At 44.3% G+C, this 18,853-nt stretch overlaps 1 protein-coding gene across 1 annotated transcript in view; it reads right to left on the bottom strand.

Moving 5' to 3' along the window:
* Window positions 1-18,853, bottom strand: part of IL17REL (interleukin 17 receptor E like) — an 85,296-nt gene that overhangs the window by 33,636 nt on the left and 32,807 nt on the right. The window contains exons 3-9 of the mRNA XM_084810942.1: window positions 15,897-16,046; window positions 13,623-13,732; window positions 10,790-10,904; window positions 9,159-9,203; window positions 6,443-6,582; window positions 4,457-4,528; window positions 1,984-2,038 (exon numbers count right to left, since the gene is read on the bottom strand). Of these exons, the coding sequence (XP_084667068.1) occupies window positions 1,984-2,038; window positions 4,457-4,528; window positions 6,443-6,582; window positions 9,159-9,203; window positions 10,790-10,904; window positions 13,623-13,732; window positions 15,897-16,046 (687 nt within the window). The remainder of the gene's footprint in view (window positions 1-1,983; window positions 2,039-4,456; window positions 4,529-6,442; window positions 6,583-9,158; window positions 9,204-10,789; window positions 10,905-13,622; window positions 13,733-15,896; window positions 16,047-18,853) is intronic.

Here is an 18,853-nt window from a genome sequence, read left to right as displayed (position 1 = left end):
TGTTAGAGCAATACGACAATGGAACCAATGACCTAGGGAGGTAGTGGGCTCTCCCACACTGGAGGTGTTCAAGACGAGGCTTGACAGCCATCTGTCAGGGATGCTCTGACTTGGATTCCTGCATTGAGCAGGAGGTTGGACTCGATGGCCTTGTAGGCCCCTTCCAACCCCACTATTCTATGATTCTATGGAGGAAAAAAATACATCTCCAACATTTATGTGAATTAGGCAAACCCTTATTAAAAAGGCGTTGTGGAGTCCAATAAACCCGAAACAAGATTTTTTTGCTGAATAAGGTGTAGCCTAAAATCCATTGATATTTCAGGTACAGATGCTAAAACAACGATCCATTGGTTAGGCGAAATAGAGTACTCCAATTCTCTGTTCCATTCCTGTCTTAAAACCTGAGTATCATATTTATTTACTGATAACAAATATTTATATACATGAATCATGGGGTCGATATGACTGGTCAGTCGCTATAAGTGGGGCTCTGAGGCTGTAAAAGTGGCCAGACCAAAGCTAGATTCCAAGAAGTGTTACAACTGCAAGTATTGTCATTCAGTTGTAGCAGGTAAATTTAACACATAAATCAGAAAATGACAGAAACTCATCATCTGGACCCAATAATTGATCCAAAGTAAAAATCATCCTATCCATCCATGTCCACCACAAAAACATTTTCTTGCCAATTTCAAAATCTGGATTTCCCCATAAAGTCAATTTATCATGAGAAAATGGCTCAAACTGTAATTAACGTGATATTATACACGAAGCCTCTTGAACAGTTGAAATTGTGGGAGGAGTTTTATCTATTCTAGTATGCCAAGAACCTAGTGCCTTCCATCTGGAAAGAGGGTACAGACAGAAGGATTCCAGAACTGACCAGAGTGGAAAATCTAATCGGGCTGAAAAAGACCAAAATTTAGTACAGGTCAACAAGTAGGCCTGATGGTGTAAAGCAAGGTCTGGAAAGCCAAACCCACCTTCTTTAATTGAAAGCTGCATCCATTTCAAAGATATTTGTGGTGGAGAGGACCCCCAGAAAAAATTACCAAACAAAGCATTGAGGTTTTTTTTAATATTTGCCCGTTATAAGTAGAGGATCCCATGTATAACATAAACACTCTGAGGTATGATATTCATCTTTAGTGTGTTAACCTTACTCCACAAACTAACAATGCCCATTTACACCTCATGCAATCGACTTGTTCAAATTTAGTTTAATCAGATGAGATATATGTCTGGGAATAGGTATTCCCAAACAGAAGAGACCTAATAGAGGTGTACAAAATTATGTATGTTGTGCAGACTGTGGATAGGAAGACATTAGCACTACTAACCATCTTGCAGCAGGTGGTTCGTGAGTGCAGTTTGTGCATGGTTAATAAACCACCATGGTTGGGTCTGACCCCCATTCAGACGTCACACTAAGCCACCATGGTTAGCTCAAAACTCCTAACCATCATGGCTTAGTGTGACATCTTAACAGGCTCATTATTTCCAATTGGCATCAATTCAGACTTTGACCAATTAACTGAATAACCAGACAGATCACCAAAAGTATTAATTTCATCAAAGCTGGAATATAGGACTGGAGTTTTTAAATAAACCATAGAACGTCATCCGCTGAATAATAATTTTAAATTCTGAACCAGCATGCACAAAACCATGAATACTACTGTTCTGTCTAATCGTACACACCAGGGGTTCCAAACATAAATCAAATATCAATTGGGAAAGTGGACATCCTTGCCTAGTGCCTCGTCCAAGCAGGAAAAAAGCTGAAAACCAACCATTAGTCATAACTTTAGCTCCTGGGGTTGAATATAAAATTCTAACCCATTTCAAAAATTCCACCAGAAGACCTGTTTCTTAATGTAAACAGTGCTACCTGTGTTATTATCCTTCCCACCCCCTCAGCATGCATTTCTGAAATAGCATAGCAACCACTCAAAAAAGCAGGAAGCACATTTCACTTGCCGTTCTTAAATGGGCACAATTGCATTCTCCGTGCATCTGAAATCGCTGGCCATACCTGCAAACCAAACATGTATCCATTAGCTCAAATGAACAGGTAGTTTTAAATCTGTTTTCAAAGAAAGTATTATCCACATGTCCTCTGTTTACGAAGTATTGGGGGACACAACCTCTACAGCGAGGGTGGGCAACTTGTGGTCCTCCAGATATTTTGGCTTACAACTGCTATCAGCCCTAGCTACTATAGCCAATGGTGATGAATGATGGAAGGTGTAGGCCAAAACATCTGGAAGGCCACAAGTTGCCCATCCTAGCTTTACAGGGTAAGATTCCTTTGGAAGAGAGAGCACTGGAGTGAGTGAACATAACAAATCTTACAGAGAGAATATCCCAGTTGGTGGGTGGTTTTTCTTCCCGCTCCTGGGAAAAAAAAAAACACCAATCCTGGACCTAGAAGATGTGGATAGGTATAGGTGAGTTGAAAACATTAAGAGTGGTGGTTGCAAACCAACTCCAAGCACTTTTGGATGAAACAGATTTTTGAGATGCATTTCAATCAGGCTTCAGGTTTTGGAACATAAACTTCCTTGGTCGCCCTGCGAGGTGAGCTGTGCCAAGAAAAGGACAGAGGGAGTGTGACCCTGTTGATTCTCTTGGACCTCTCAGCAGCTTTCAGAACTATCAACCATGGCATCCCTCTGGATAGGCTATCTGGGTTGGGAGTTAGAGATACTGCAATGCTGTGGTTCTGCTCCTACTTGATGGCTGAATCCAGAAGGTGATGCTGGGGGATTATTGCTCTGCCTCCTGGCAGTTATGCTGTGGAATTCCACAGGGCTCTATTTTATCCCCCATGCTGTTTAACATCTACATGAAACTGCTCGGTGAGGACATCTGGAGATTTGGACTTAGTTGTCATCAGTATGCTGATGGCATCCAGCTCTATCTCCCCTTTCTATCTAATCCAGGTGAGGCAGAGAATGTTCTGAATCAATGTCTGGACTGGATATGGGGCAATAAACTGAAACTCAATACAGACAAGATGGAGGTGCTGTTGGTGGGTGGTTCTTCTGTCCAGTTAAATGGTTTTCAACTTGCTCTGGAGGGGGTTGCACTCTCCCTAAAGGATCATGTTCACAGTTCTGGGGTGCTTTTAGATCCATCCCTGTCATGGGAAACACAGATGGCCTTGGTGACATAAAGGCTGATATACCAACTGTGACCCTGCTATAATCTTGGTGCTAGAAATGCCAGCCTGTGGTCCAGCTTTTGCACCCACCAATCCTGTGCTTTTGTGCTGGCTGGGAATTATGGGAGTTGTGGTCCCAACACATCTGGAGGGCATCAGGTGGGGGAGGCAGCTCTACACACCTTGTTGCAGATCCCATTTGTAATCTGTTTATTTACAAAAGCACAGGATTGGCAGGTGCAAAACCTGGACTACAGGCCGGCAGAGCTGGTGCCAAGGTTACAGCAGTCGGAAAGCCCAACATTGAGTACCACTCCCTGTACTCAACTCCCTTTCAGAGAGATCCAAAGTGCTCATTTTTTTCTGATCTCCTTGTACATATTCATTAGATTCCAAGTTGACAAACTAATTTTCATCTTTTTCTTTCCAGGTGGCTTGTCTAGACAAATAGCAACCACATATCCCATTAAACAAGTATCTATAGTTTACCATCAACTGCCTGGTTATACAAAGGCCTAGAGATGCATCACTTCACGGAACACTCTGGCTTTAACGGTCAAAAACTTTATATGCCTACAAGCACTTCCAAAAGATGTGCATGCATATTTTGAGAAACAGGATAATGCTTAACTAAAAACATTGTTTAGGCTTTTAAGATTAAAGTTATTGGGCTTCTAGATGTTGTGCCTTCTAAACCAGAAACTCTTCCTATGTGGCAGCAAACTATGGAAAGTGACCGTGTGCATGAACTTTGGTCGGAGAAATGTTTACATTTGATTTTGTATTTGTTTCTACTCCATCTTTCTGTCAAGAGGGCTTACAGAATAATACAAACAAGATAAAAATAAAATAATCTATATAAAATAGCCTAAACAAAAACCAAAAAAAAAATAAAAAATAAAACAGTAGCTAACACACAGTTTAAAACAGGAGCACAACTTACAATAAAATTAAAAGAAATCTAAAATAAAATAAAATTGTCTTCAAAGCCTATGTAAAAGGAGGCAGTGATGAGGCTAAGCATACTTCTGTGGAGGCTGTTCCAAATTTTCTTTATGATTACCTCACATGATTTGAAGTTCATGCTGAAATTGAAAATCGGATCTGGCACTAACACTAAACACAGATTTTGAAAGAATTCTACATGCATGATATAGGTTGTGGGGGGGAGTTCTTTGGGTCCTCATTTAGGGATTTTGCCCTCTGTTTGAAATAATGGTCCTTTAGTTAGTGAGATGCCATATTTTAAGCCAGGTCACATAATCAAACCATGTTGAAAACCTTTACCTCAATGCACAGACATGGCAGCAGCTTGATGTATGGTAAAGAAATGGATTTCACCAAGTCCTGACCTCGGACCTAAAATGGGAAAACAGCAAGTGGTAAGTCTAGCATTTCTGCACAGGAAATAGCATTTCATAAGTCTGCATGTCTTGAGTCTCAGAACCATCCCAAGACATTTTGCTGCCTGAGCCAAAGGACAAGATGGTGCTTTCCCATTCCATGTACAGATGTCAACCAGACTGGAAATTGAATCTTACTTCAGTACTGGTGATGGGACAGACTCCTCTACCATGCCTGAAGGCAACAGGTTAACTTAGGGGGCACTGGGCAGGCCACAGGGCATACACAGATCTCTCCTCGAACTGAAGGGAATGGCTGGGGGACTCAGGAGGAACAGTCAAGGTGCTGCTGCTACCATACACATACACATCTACTGCCTGAGATTGCTGCTTCACTTTGTCTAATGGTAGGGCTGGCCTGGTCGAGTCTACAGGCACTTTGCTTGCTTTGCAACACCACAACACTTCAAACTGGCTCAAGATGGTTGCCTGAGTGCTGTTTTCATAGGGCTTTCACAGCTTTCTAAGCTTACTATTTCAAAAGCCTGTGGTTGGCTCAGATCCAGGGTAAAGCAACACAGTAGGATTGATGTTGTCTTCTGATTGACTTGGGTAAGGCTACCTACAACTATTCATTTGGTCTAAAGAGATGAGAAGCGAAGGTTGACAATGATCTTGTAGTTCTGTAGAAGAGGGAGCTTTGGCAAGTGCAGCTTCTCATGCCAGGGTGAGAACAGCCACACTTGCTGAAATTCCCCCTTCTATATACCCATTAAAGGAATTCCTACTTGTGTTTACTTCCCTTATTTGGGATGGTATAAAGAAGAGAGTCCAGCAATTAACAGAGGCTGAGCCAGTGAAGGCTGGTGGCTCTGATTTTGGTGCGGCTGTGAATCCATTCTGGAGCTATCGAAGGTGCTGAACCCCATCCCCCAAATAGGTTCAGCACCTTGGATGGCTCCTTTAGAGTTCCAGCTGGTTCTGACTGAAAACCAGAATGGATTCAGGGCCCCACCAAAATTGGAGCCACTAGCCACCACTGGGCCAAGCTAACATTTATTGACATCAGAACATAAGCACATAAGAAGAGCTCTGCTACATCAAACCCAAGGCCTATCTAATCCAACATTTTGATCCCACCATGACAACCAGATGCCCCAGTGGAAGCCCACAAGAACGTCATGAGCACAGTTGCATCCTCCTGCTCATGTTCCCTAACATACAGCCTCTGATCCCAGAAGTAATACATAGCCATCATGACTATCAGACCACATCCAGTAGAAAGCAGGACTGATGGAGCAGTAGTATCAGCAGATTCTGGTGTGCCAACCCAACATCCAGTGATTCAGATGCAATGCGATATGTTATGAGATTGTGGTGTGACATAGCTGTCCGTCCACCCAATCCTATGCATTTCTTTCTTACACTGTGTCTCATAAAAAGTGTTTCATAAAAAGGGGTGACTAGCGTAACCTAATGACTGGAGTTCATACCGTTATTTGCATTTAGCCATTTGTCCCATTGGAGCAGCCTTGCACAACCTGGTGACCTCCAGATGTGTTGGGCTATAATGCCCATAATCCCTGACCATTTGCCATGCCTCCTGGGGCTGATGGGAATTGACATCCAAAACCTCTAGAGGGTACCAGATTGGAGAAGGCTGCTTTAGAGTTTCTGCAGTCTGGCCCTCAGGTCTAGATGTCCCCAAGGCGTTGATGGAAAAGGGGGAGTAAAAAGGAAAGGGAAAGAAGTTAGGGGGAAAAATTAGAAACTAATAATAAACCAAGCATTTTGTATTTCTGTCCTGCCTGAAACATGCTACAAAATGGATGATCATCTTTGAAAGACCTTAGTAATGTAAGAAATTCCATATTATTCGGCTAGGTGAATTGTCTCCATGAAACATTTTCAGATTCTTGCAAGTACTTACCAAGGTGACTGGCCCTTCATCCTCGCACACAAACCGCTGACAGCACAAGCGGACATAATAATCTGTGCCTGGGACAACGTCCGAAATATTCACCGAAATGGTTTTTCTTGTTCTGTCCACATCAAAGGCCATTTTGCCAACTGAAATGTTTTTGTTTTTAAAAAACCTAATTATATTAACAAAGATTTCTACTTGCATTTTGCATGAACAAGGACTATTTTGTTGATATAGGTCAATATGATTAAAGACTTGAAGTTCCATATCCAATGTGAATACTGTCTGGGTAGGACATTTGGTTTCAATTAGTATTAAGGTCACAGGGGCTACAATCCTATGCAAAGTTACCTGGGAGGAACCCCTGTTGAACACAGCGGAACTTACTTCTGAGTAAAGATGGCTTGCACTGCCAACTGTCATCTTCCTTTCCAATGCATAACGTCCGCAAAATTGTAGGTGAAAGGTAGCTGACAGAGCAGCTTTGTACATGTCTGCTCAGAAGTAACCCCCAAGTTATTTAATGGGGCTTACTCTCTAGTAAGTGTGCTGAGGATAATGCGCTTTGACAGCAGCATGACTGCAATATTACTTCACGAGGTCATGTCTTCTTGAAAAGGATCTAGAATCTTTCCCTGAGTATTTAGGAGCTTCCTGTTTTAATGTGAGTTTTGTTCCTCTTGCTCAAAGCAATTATATATATTTTTAAAAACTCCTCTTAAACTTTATAGATTGGATTGCATACAGTAGCACTGTTCACATGACCAATCTGGGTAGACTGAAAGTGCATAAGGGGAAGCAGAAAGCCCTCCTCCCGAACCACATGCATACTGTACACTTTACGCACACAACACGCTAACCCACATTCAGTGGTTGAGTGTGGATTGTTTTGAACCGTGGGTTGTTTGTTGAACCATGGGTTATCGTGTTGTCGGAACACAGCCAGGATGGCTTGTTAACCATGCAGTATGGCTTATTAACCACCCTGAACAACCCAACAACAGACCACAGGTTTTCAAGGTGGCTTGTTCGAGAAAAATAAGCCACACTGAATGGTTAGCGTGTTGCGTGAACAGCCCCATTGTGTCTGTCCATACAATCAAATAAATAGGTGTAGGATAGAGCTAGGCCTTGGCACTGCGGTACCACTACCCCCGCCCCTCACCACTTACATTCAGTTTTCCCAGCTGGTTGAGTGAACTGTACTAGTAGAAGTCAAGAGCTGTATCTGGATGAACCCCTCCAGGTGCCACCCTCCTTGGGCCACTAGGTAAAGCACTCAGCTGTTTCTATCCCCTCCCCATCAGGTGACACACCATTACTGGAGATTAGCTAACCTTAGGTGGAAAGGCACCAGCACAGGCTCAAACGATGAAACCTGGCAGCAGGCTTGGGCACCTCACTCAATGTTCTAGGAGGGCAGCTCATGGAGAGAAGGACTGTCTGGCCTTGTTGGCCCCCACCTCACACTGGCTGGAAGGGAAACTGCAGCCAGTCAGCTACACTACATGCTCTGTGAAATACACAGCATGCTGCTTGCTGATCCTCACCATTTTGGACCTTCAGCTAAGCTTGTGGGACCCCAACCTTCCCACCCAGCCACTTTCCCCCCACTAAAGTATCCCTCTCATGGGAACTAAAAGAAAAAAATCTCCACTGCTGCCAATGGAGCCCTCTCTCTCTCTTTCTTTCTCTCTCTCTCTCTCTCTTAGCCTCTGGGAGAGGCAAATTCAGGGGAGGAGGAGTGGCTAGGTAGGAAGGTTTAAACCACTCCTACCCATGCATGGTGGTCCAGATCTGGATCAGGGCCCTAGATGCTTACATCAAGAGGGAAAAATGGTGGGCGCAATCCTATGGGGATAGGCGGCCACCTCCGAACTCGGAGGCGACCTCCTATCCAATGCAGAGCAGGCAGAGTGCGGAGGGGATCTTCTCCTCCATGCTCTGGCCACCCTGCATTAGTGGCTAGATGGCCAATTTCTGGTGTCTAGCTGCAGTACTCTGGAGGGGGGGGGCTGGATGGACAGCACATTGGAAGCATTGTAACAATGCTTCTGCTGTCCCCTCCCCTCCCCGCGCCAGGAACGCCCCCTTTTCCCCTGCTCCACGCTGCTCTTATGATCTCAGAACCTGGGACAAACCGTGCCTCTTACGAGCAGGCACGAGTGAGGGTAGGGAGGCAGTTTTCTGGGAACCGACCTTGGAGCTTGGGCTTCAAGGTTGGTTCCCGAAAACCGAAAAATCCTATGGCTGTCTAGCCACTGTCTAGCAGCCATAGGATTGCACCCAGTGAGGATCAGCCGCACACTACACCTTTCACATAGTGTCTAGTTTAGCCCTCAGACAAGAGAAACCAGGTGACCTGGGGAGCCAAATTGAAAAGTTGAATACTTAATACTTCCAGACTGGGGAGGAACGGGGCATTCAAACGCTGCCACTTTGTGGTTTGTGCCCCAAAAGCAGTACACACCTGGACTTCTCTCAAAAAGAGGAATAGGGTTTAATTTTACAAATAATGGGATCAGAATATTTTGGGTAAACAAGGGGTATGAAAACAACAACCCATTCTAAGAACAGCAGCAAATTTGGTTCACCAATCATTCATTTCTATTTCAAACTAGTTGCAAGCTGCAGTTACCCATTTAATTAGTAGAATTCAGAAAGAATGGCAGGGTTCTACATGTAGTGCATGTAATTTCAACCTCCTGGACCTCAGGCTTACCAAAACAGACTGGAATATTGTTCTCCACATCACTGTTTCTGCAATCTGCAAAATCCAAAACAGATTTTTCAGCGTGTTTGTTTTCTTGAGATGCCTGTCATTCTATCTGCTTGAAGCCTAGCCATGTGTTTTAGTAATCCTTTAGTAACAAACACATTAGCATTTAAAATAGGATGGGCAACCTGGTACCCTCCAGATTTTTGGATTACAACTCCCATAAGCCAAAGCCAGTTTTGTACTCCTTCTCAAGGGCACTAGGGGTTGTATCCAATCTTAAGTATCTTAAGGAGCGCCTCCAGCAACACCAGACAGGCCGCTTAACAAGATCAGTCTCGGATGGCCTTCTCTCTGTCCCATCAGCCAGGACAGCTAGACTGGTGGGACGAGGGAGAGGGCCTTTTCTGTGGTGGCCCCCACTCTGTGGAACTCCCTCCCTAGGGAACTCCGCCATGCTTTAATGAGCTTCCGTCATGCATTAAAAACGTGGTTGTTCAGGCAGGCATTTGGGGTGGGTTAGGGTATTTTAGAAAATGCTTTTACTGTAGAATTTTATTGTTTTAAACTGTTTTATTGTACGCTGTACATCGCCCAGAGTGGCTGGGTGACCAGCCAGATGGGCGATTAATAAATTTAATAATAAATAAATAAAATAAAATCTAACTTAAGTCCCATTTATTTCAATGGGTCTACTCTAAATAGGACGACCATTGGATACAACCCCAGGTTGCCTACTCATGGTTTAGATCTGAATTATACAAACAAAATACAGATTGATACAAATGCAGGTAGCACTTGAGATATAAATAGTAGACCCTCATCTTCAGTCTGACTGAGGATCAGGAAGAGAGAATATTTTTCCCATCCTGATTGTGTGCCTTCTACGTGTGTGTGTGTGCGTGTGTGTGTAAGAGAATGGAACTGCCTTACCTAGCAGTAGCACATTGAAACCCATTGTGAAATGCACTGTCCATCTTTGATGACAATCAACATCTATGTACATAAAGCTATTTTTGTTTTCTTTTGTTTGGAAATTGATTTTTCCTATTAGACACATTTGAAAGGGTTCCCTTCATAATTTGTATGGAAGCCTCCATTATTTTCCAGACTGTTTCTAATATGATATACTTTTATAGGACCTCATTAACTATGGTTCATCAGTTCTGATTTACATGCTGATCCACACACACAGGGACATCCCGTTCTCTTCTATGACAGGGTAACGAACCATGAAAAATGCATGTACAAAGCAACCGCAAGAATTTGCTCTAGGAAATCTGCAGGCAATGCAATGCATATACATAGTGGGATTTTAAAGGCACTTCCTCACCCTCTGCCACATGGGACATATTTCAGATGAGATAAGAGGCTAATCTCTAATGAGATTAGAGACACGGGGCATATTTCAGAGAACTAAATAAAATTGATTGCCCCAAATTTGCCACTTAGGGTGGGGCTGTCAGACCACTTCATATTCCAGATTCTGGAACAAAGCAGTCAGTTAATTTTACATACACCAAACTTGGCACAAAGAAAATGACCAGTTTCCTGTTCAATATGAATATTGATTTCAGCAGTAACGACCCCACCCCACTGCTGCCAAGATCATCGTTTTTCTAAACAGAGATTCCTACCTTCAACATAATATTCTTGATTCAGTTGAACTCTGCAGTAATTTGGAATCGTCCTCATGGTCACATGGAGAAATTGACCTGCACTGACTTCAAAGCAATTAAACTGCACTTTCACCTGTTTGGAATACATACAGAAAATTGAGGGGCTTATAAGTGATTTCCAGGTAATGTGGGAGGATTACAAAATGAGAGCAAGGTTACATAGTAGTGGTTCTGATTCGTTCTACAGAGTTGCTTTTTTCAAACTTGTAAAATGTATAAGCTTTCTATTGTTTGCTCATGATGAAAAATATTCAAAGGAGAGGCAGCCTGGCAGATTTTAGGGAGGAGTTCCCAAGAATGTATTTGCTTACGTTCCCCGATTCCAAAAGCTATCCCACTTCAAGAAATGCATAAATAAAATGCCAATTTTGTAGACGTCAATAAAAGTTTTAACAAACTTTTTCTTGAAAATTAAAAGTTTTCAGAGCATTTGCCCATCTGCAACATGTCTTATAATGAGAGGACAGTTCTAACCCCTCCATTGAAGTAAATGGAACTGCCCACTCTGAAGCCACATCACAGAATGCTCAGTGATTTGGTTTATAATAAACGGATATCATTCATGAAGTCAACTGTAAATCTCCTATTGATGCTAATGGATTAGAAACACAAAGGATAAGGGTGAACTCATTGGGGCAGGGGTGGGGAAATTCTTCCAACTTCTCTTCAATTTCGGAGAAGCTCTCAGTGGCTGCATTCCAGTGGTGGGTGGGGCCAAAGGCAAAACAGGATGGGGCCAGAGGCAAAAGGGTCCAAAATACCAAAACTACCAACATATTTTAACGTAAAGCTCTTACTGCCAGTAACGAAGCATTAGGAGAGGTGTTTCAGACTTTTACAATCATGCAAAAGCTGGGAAACAGCCAAATGATTTGTCATCAGGGGGAAGGGGGCATGGACAGGAAAGGGGTGTGTGGTCATCTGCGGAGAGACAGATTGGAACCCCAGGAGGTTCAGATTTGGCCCACAGACCTGAGGTTCCCAACCCCTGCGTTAGAGCATTTCTGAAGTTTGCACTGCAATCCTATGCACATTTGCTAGGAGTAAGGCTCATTGAACACCTTGAGATTCACTTCCAAGTAAACAAGCATAGTATTGTGCTGCATATGAGCACTGATCCTGATTCCGCTGTGTTTACAGGAAACTGGCAGGATGTCGCCACTGTTGGCCCTGGATGTGGATGCACTTCCCTACGTGCATCACACAATGCATCCAGCCAATTCAGCGGAGTCCAGATGAGCATCATGTTGCACATGTGCATTCAAACGCATGGCTGCATCCACATTAGGTACATGTGAGCCTGCAGAAGGCTGCTTCCATGTGTGAATCTCCTTGCTTGACTGGGGAAATGATCAAAGTTCTAGCCATGACGGTCAGGTTACTTGAAAGAGATGCCGGCTATTCAGCAAAACACCTTCCACAAATATATTCACAAAAAAATAAAAATAGCTGCTAAAAGTACGTTGTCAGATCCAAAATTCAAGAAATGGGAGATTTGTTCGAACTGCCACAGCATGATGACTAAGGGACACTCGTGATACTCTGTGGAAGTGTGAAGTGAGCAGTGTGGTGCATAATTAGTTTCTCATGGACTCTGTGTGTGCTTTTAGGATAGCTTTCCAATGAAGACATCTGGGAAGCATGGCATGAAATAACCCAAGCCCACGCACGCACACACAGAATCATTGTGGTGATTTCATAACACTGATGCATATATAAACCACAAGGTCATTCTGAGACAGACATTAATCAGTCAACGAATCTGGTCGCAATTGGAATCAAATGCTCGTTCCACTTTTATCAATGCTGTGGGATCACATTTTAAATTGTTTCAGCCCCATGCTGAGCCTGCAGCTATTTGCCAATATCGTTATTACTTTGGCAAACAATCCAGATGCAGGAACTGCCCCAAGGTGGCCAAACAGCACTGAAATCCAGAAAAAGCCTCCAAGGCTAACCATCGTCCTTCGTTCTCCCCAGAATGCCCTGTCCTTCCTTTCCCAAACCACACATTTTGTCCATCAGTGGCTATGGGGGCAGGGATGCATTGGAAGGGAAGAGTCAGCAAGCAGTAAGGGAAATGCCATCTATATTCCCTCCTCTTTGGACTTACCACCACCACCATCACTGGGTTTATCTGTGGTTTCAGATCCAGCTTAGGGAGAGAGGGGGAAACACAGGGGAGAAAAACAACTGGTTGTGAGGGAGAATCCATGAATGGGGAAGGGTAAAGAACACCTTCCAATTCTCTTCTGCAAATGCCACCTCAGCGTTATAAAGCAGATGAGAGGCTGGGAATCTCTTGTTTACCTTGGAACACATTGTTCAGTGGAGGCTGCTGGCTCTGATGTCAGTGGGGTGGTGAATCCACTCTGGGCTTCAGTCAGAACTCTAAAGGAGCTATCCAAGGTGTGAAAGATAGCTCCTTTACAGTTCTGACTGGTTCTGACTGAAACCCAGAGCAGATTCACCACCCTACTGATATTGGAGCCACCAGCCTCTGCCCTCCGCTGCTATTGTTGTGTCCTAAGCTGCCTATAAGAAAACACATTTGAACCAGGGTCTCTCGCATCTAGACCCTTCACCAGCCTTCCCCAATCTGATGCCCTCCAGATGTTTTGGACTGCAACTCCTATCATTCCCAGCTAGCATGGCCTTTGGGAATTATGGGAGTTTCAGTTGAATGACATTGATAGCCACTATATCACACTGTCTTTGTATAACTAGAGGTTTGCTTCCCCCTAAAATCTGAAAACCGTAATGAATTGAAGCAGCAGAATGAAACATTTACCTTCTTTCCAGCAAGGTTTACAGGCACCTGCCTAGAAATCTTCATGTTCACACACTTTGAGTGCTGAGTGTCCACTGAGAGAGAACAAATTTCCATTCCACGAATATTTCCTGCAAATAATTGAGAAACAACTGCAAGAACTGTACCATGCTATCATTTTCAAAGAAGCAAATGCAGTCACATATGGAGGAATATATTAGACATATCTAAGAGAATACTGCGAAAGAGAAAAAGAGAATGGACCACAGAGATAAAAATAAAGCCATCTGTGGAGAATAGTGTTAAGACATACTGGCCATGACCCTTTAAGAATCCCTAGATGTATCAACAGACTAGCTACTCCATTTCCCAATGACATGGTAAGCATCCCTCAAACTATACTAGTTCTCTCTAACAGGGAAAACATTCCCCTCAGTCAACATGTTTAATTCTACTTCCCTGGGCTGAAAATGTGTTATTAGCTGATCTCCATGCATACCTCTTGGACCTGGCCAACCCACCAGGATCATATCTGATTGGAGGATTACCATACAGTACCAATCAATGGAGAATTCTCAGTCCCTTCCTGTCAGTCTTCTCCCCGCTGCCTCCACTGTATAAAAGCGGAGCTGTTTCCTCTAGGAAATTGTCTTCCACTGGACATCTGAGAGGAACTCTGCTACTCGTATGTAAATTGGGAACCTAGCTTTATGACTGTTCAGTATAGACTGTGTAAAGGCTGCCTTGTTTATTGTCTTTTGTATCGCTACCTTGCTTGATTTCTCTAATCCCTTTGTCCTTTAATTTTAAATGAAAGTTTCTTAATTGGAATCTGTGGTTCCGCTGCATACTTAAGTACTCCAGGAATATTCTTCCGCAGTAATGGGGTGAAGCTCGCTCAGCAGATTCAGCTAGCAGTGCCTCTCCTCCCAGGTAAACATCCTATAGGATCTGGGCTACCTTCACCCTGCAGGCCAGAGGGTAACTGAAGGGTGGTGGGAGTTGCTAAGCAAAGAATGAGTGCGACAAGCAGCCCATTTGAATGTATTTGTGCAGAAGATATAGGGGACCTGGTGAGGTGCAGGGGAGAGACGGCAACAGTAGCATAACATAGAAAACCGCCTTCTACTGAGTAACACCATTGTTCCATTTAGCTCAGCATCATCTACACCAGGGCTGGGCAACCTTTTTGCCCACAAGGGGAACATGTGGCAATAGGGATGCCCATCGCCAGCAAATCCGACCATTTTGGGGCTTGCTGGAATTCTTCAGTGTCCCCAACTTGGCTTGGATTTGCAAGCTGAACTGTGGGTTTTTCCCCCAAATCCGGGATTTTTTTCTGTATTTTTTTAATTTGTGGAAATAGAGGTTTGCAAAAAATTTCAGCCAGAATTTGCAGAATTGATGCAAATTTGGGGCAAAATTTGCGGAAAATTTGCACACGTCTCTATTTACAAATAAAATAAAATAAAAATACAGAAAATTTGATAGCTGGCTGCAGACTGAATCAGACCAGCTAGTGAAAGATGAGCTAAAGTCCAGGGGGCTGAGCCAATGAAAGCTCATTGAGCTCTACCCCACAACTGGATTCCTCTGACATTCCTAGCAGTGGGAGGAGTGTTGGGGCCCATATGCCAGTGCCGAGTGTGTCTGAAAGCAGCAGCGGTCATGGCCATGGCTGGCATCACCTCACCCCCTTTGTCTCTCACACACACACTCACACATGCATACACACATACACACAACATATACACATACACACACACCCTCTCCCCACACAGAGACACAGGTGCATAATTTAAGTGGGAAAGATCATAGAATCATAGAATAGTAGGGTTGGAAGGGGCCTACAAGGCCATCGAGTCCAACCCCCTGCTCAGTGCAGGAATCGAAGTCAGTATGGCACATGGGGACTATTCTCTTCATGCACCTTTCTCCCCATCCCAATCACACTCTGGCCAGTCCAACAAACAGCTGAGTGGTGGGCTCATGAGACACAAGTAGCGGGGAAGGAAGGCACATGGGGATGACTCTCCCTGTGTGCCTCCTCTCCACCACAAACCCATTCCCCTCAGCCCACCAAACAGCTGAGTGGGGGAATTCAGGGGCTTGGACCACATGTAGCCCATGAGTTGCCCACCAGTGGACTATGTGGACTGGCAGTGGCCCCCCGAGCTTCCACACAGAAGCCTTTCCCAGGCCAGGGATTGAACCTGGGACTTCCTGCATGTGCTTGACCACTGAGCTATGGGCCTTTGCCATTTCCCAGATTCCATGTCGAATCTTCTGACTTACCTCCAAGATGCAGGGTCCCCTTAACACTTAAGTGAAGAGAACATTCATTTTGTTTGTCACACTTCATCACAGTCCAGAGCTTCATATTTCTCAGGATGGTAGGAGAAAGAGAGGCAGGAGCAGGATCACAGAAACTGTTCAAAATACTAGCTGTGAATGTAAAAAAAAGTGTATCTACATGTGAAAAATAAAGCTCGGATAGCCAGACAGTTTTTGAAAGCACTTAAGAGAATAGAGGTATTCATATCCCCTTCATACATTGATCGCAGGAGCAGGGGGGAAGCACCCAGCAATCACACACCCTGCTGCTGAAACACACACCAGTCATGCCCCTGCCAGCTGTGCATTCAGCCAGCACAGGAAGAAGGCCTACACATGTACAGTGCCCTCAGGTGAGGTGGGATTCTGGACCAGTCAGGACCCACTCTCGGTTGAAAGCACTCTATGCGAATAGGCCAGTATGCACTTAGTGCTGCTTTACATGCTGGCTTACGTTTTACAGAATTGCAGAATTGGCTGGGGATCCCAAGATCCTCTCATTCCACTCTTGCCACAACCCAGGATGAACAAAGCCACATAGACCAACAAAGAGTTTTTCCCCAGCAGGTGCACTGGGGAAAAGTCCCAGCAGGTGCACCGAAAAAGCACTAGTAGGTTGAGATGGCATAAAGAAGCAAGCAGTGTCGGCTACAGGTTTCTGAGGGCTCTTGGGCAACACACCCCAATGGGCCCCCTCCCTCAGTCAGTCTACCTTCTCACTACCATTGTCACTAGCTGCTGTTGCTCCTCATCCCCTCTTTCATCATCGCTACCACCCGCTTGTTTGCTCAGAGAGCCAGTGAGCAAGCAGGCTGTGGCATCTGCTGCTCCCCCTTCTCACCACCACCAGTGTCTGGGCCAGAGCAAGAGCAAGTGAACAAGCAGGTTGCAATGAAGAAAAGGAGGTGCAACTCCAGGGGCCTTCAGCAGGTGCCTGACCATGCCTACCCTTGATGCCAGCCCTCAAACCAAAGTAACCCACTTTCTACAGGGCTGAGGAAGAAAACTCTTTGGGCAAAATGACATACGCTCAAAACAAGGAAGCTGAAAACAGCAATCCCATGTTGAGTTCGCCCTCCAGCCCCAAATGTTTAGGTATAACTTATTCACATAATCATGATGTCATCACTTTGTTATTTCCCTGTCCCCACTTAACATCATTGGCTGCCACTGGAGGCGGCTGGAAACTGCGCAAGATTATGACATCACAACATGGGGGAAAGTGCCTAAATATTGCAGGGAAGGGTAGAACAACTCAACATGGATCTGCCATTTTTGGCAGCAACCACATGTTGAAGGTAACATGTCCTGTGAAGAGCTATTTTGCCCTAGTGGAGAATTAGTTAGAGCCACTCTAAACAACCAGCAGAAGTCATTGTTAAAATACTTCCTGGTGTTTTGGACTACAATTCCCAGTATTCCTGACCATTGGCCATTATGGTTGGGGCTAATGGGAGCCAAAGTCCCAAACATCTAGAAGCCACCTGGTTGGTGAAGGCTTATCTAGGAGTTTATGGGGCTGTTCACACAACATGCTAACCCACGCTGAGTGGTTGAGTATGGATTGTTTTGAATCATGGGTTGTTTGTTGAACCATGGGTTAGTTGACTGAACACAGCATGTTTTCCTCAGGGTGGGTTATCATGTTGTCTGAATGCAGCCAGGGTAGCTTGTTAACCATGCAGTGTGGCTTGTTAACCACCCTGAACAACCCAACAACAAACCATGGGTTCTCAAGGTGGCTTGTTTGAGAAAACAAGCCACACTGCATGGTTAACAAGCCACCCTGGCTGCATTCAGACACCATGATAACCCATGGTTCAATGAATAACCCATGGTTCAAAACAACCCACACTCAACCACTGAGTGTGGGTTAGCATGTTGTGTGAACAGCCCCTAAGTGTAATGGACTGACTGTGGTCTTGAGACAGACAGAGAACTGAGTCTGGACTCTTAGCTAACAGCATTTGGAGTGCGCTCTCTCTCTCTCTCTCTCTCTCTGAGATCTGATATGAGAATAGTGGGTTTTAGCTATTTGTATATTTGTAACTAAATGCAAATATTACAAGACACCAATAAGCCTCCAGTGACCTCCTTTCCAAAGGAAACCAAACTTGGGTAAGCAGGAACTTCCCACCACTCAGACAGGTGGGGTGAGTGTAGCAATAGAGAGAAATGGCAAATGGGATATCAAGAGAAATTACTCCTGATAAATGAAGAGTGGGTACCCAGGGCCAGACTGTTTGCTATGTTGGTGTTTATGAAGGAACAGGTGCTTTGTGACAAAATCAGCTCAGAAAATAAGAGTGCAACTAACTTTGGATTACCTTGAAGCACAATCTAATTGTGATTTGCCTGTCTGTAGGCTGACATGTTTAACTGTAATCACTTGACAGCAAATTACTCAGCTTGCAATGGAAGATTGTATTCCAGTTTACCACTACTGCTAAACTGTATTTAATGGGAATATATTCATAATGTGTTATTTTCATCAACTCCAATCCTGTTCTTTCTGCCGGGTCACCGTAGAACTAGCCCCAAGAGGACCTAAAGGAACTGAGCTAGTCTGGCTATTTTGTGGGGGAACTAAATCGAAAGTACAATTAGAGTGCAATCCTATGTGGATAGGCGGCCTCTGAACTCAGAGGCTACCAAATATCCAATGCAGGGCAGGAGGACAGTGGGGGCGATCTTCGCCTCTGCACTCCAGCCACCCTGCATTTCTGCTATATGGATGATTCCACCTATCTAGCAGCAGCACCTTGGAGGGAGAAGGAAGGAGAATGGGACATCCATAGAAAATAGCGTACTGTAGCCACCCCAGTCTGCTCCCCAGGAACACCCCCTTTTCCCCATCTCTGCCCTGTCCATTTTCCAAGTGCAGAGATGTAGTCAGTGTGGTTCTGTCCATGCTGGCT

This window comes from Heloderma suspectum, chromosome 7, assembly GCF_057233095.1.
Source record: "Heloderma suspectum isolate Gila_16-S chromosome 7, 16-S_ref, whole genome shotgun sequence".
In the NCBI taxonomy this organism is placed as follows: Eukaryota; Metazoa; Chordata; class Lepidosauria; order Squamata; family Helodermatidae; genus Heloderma; species Heloderma suspectum.
The sequence above is the reverse complement of the archived record's forward strand: the minus strand, read 5'-3'. Positions and strand labels throughout refer to the sequence as shown.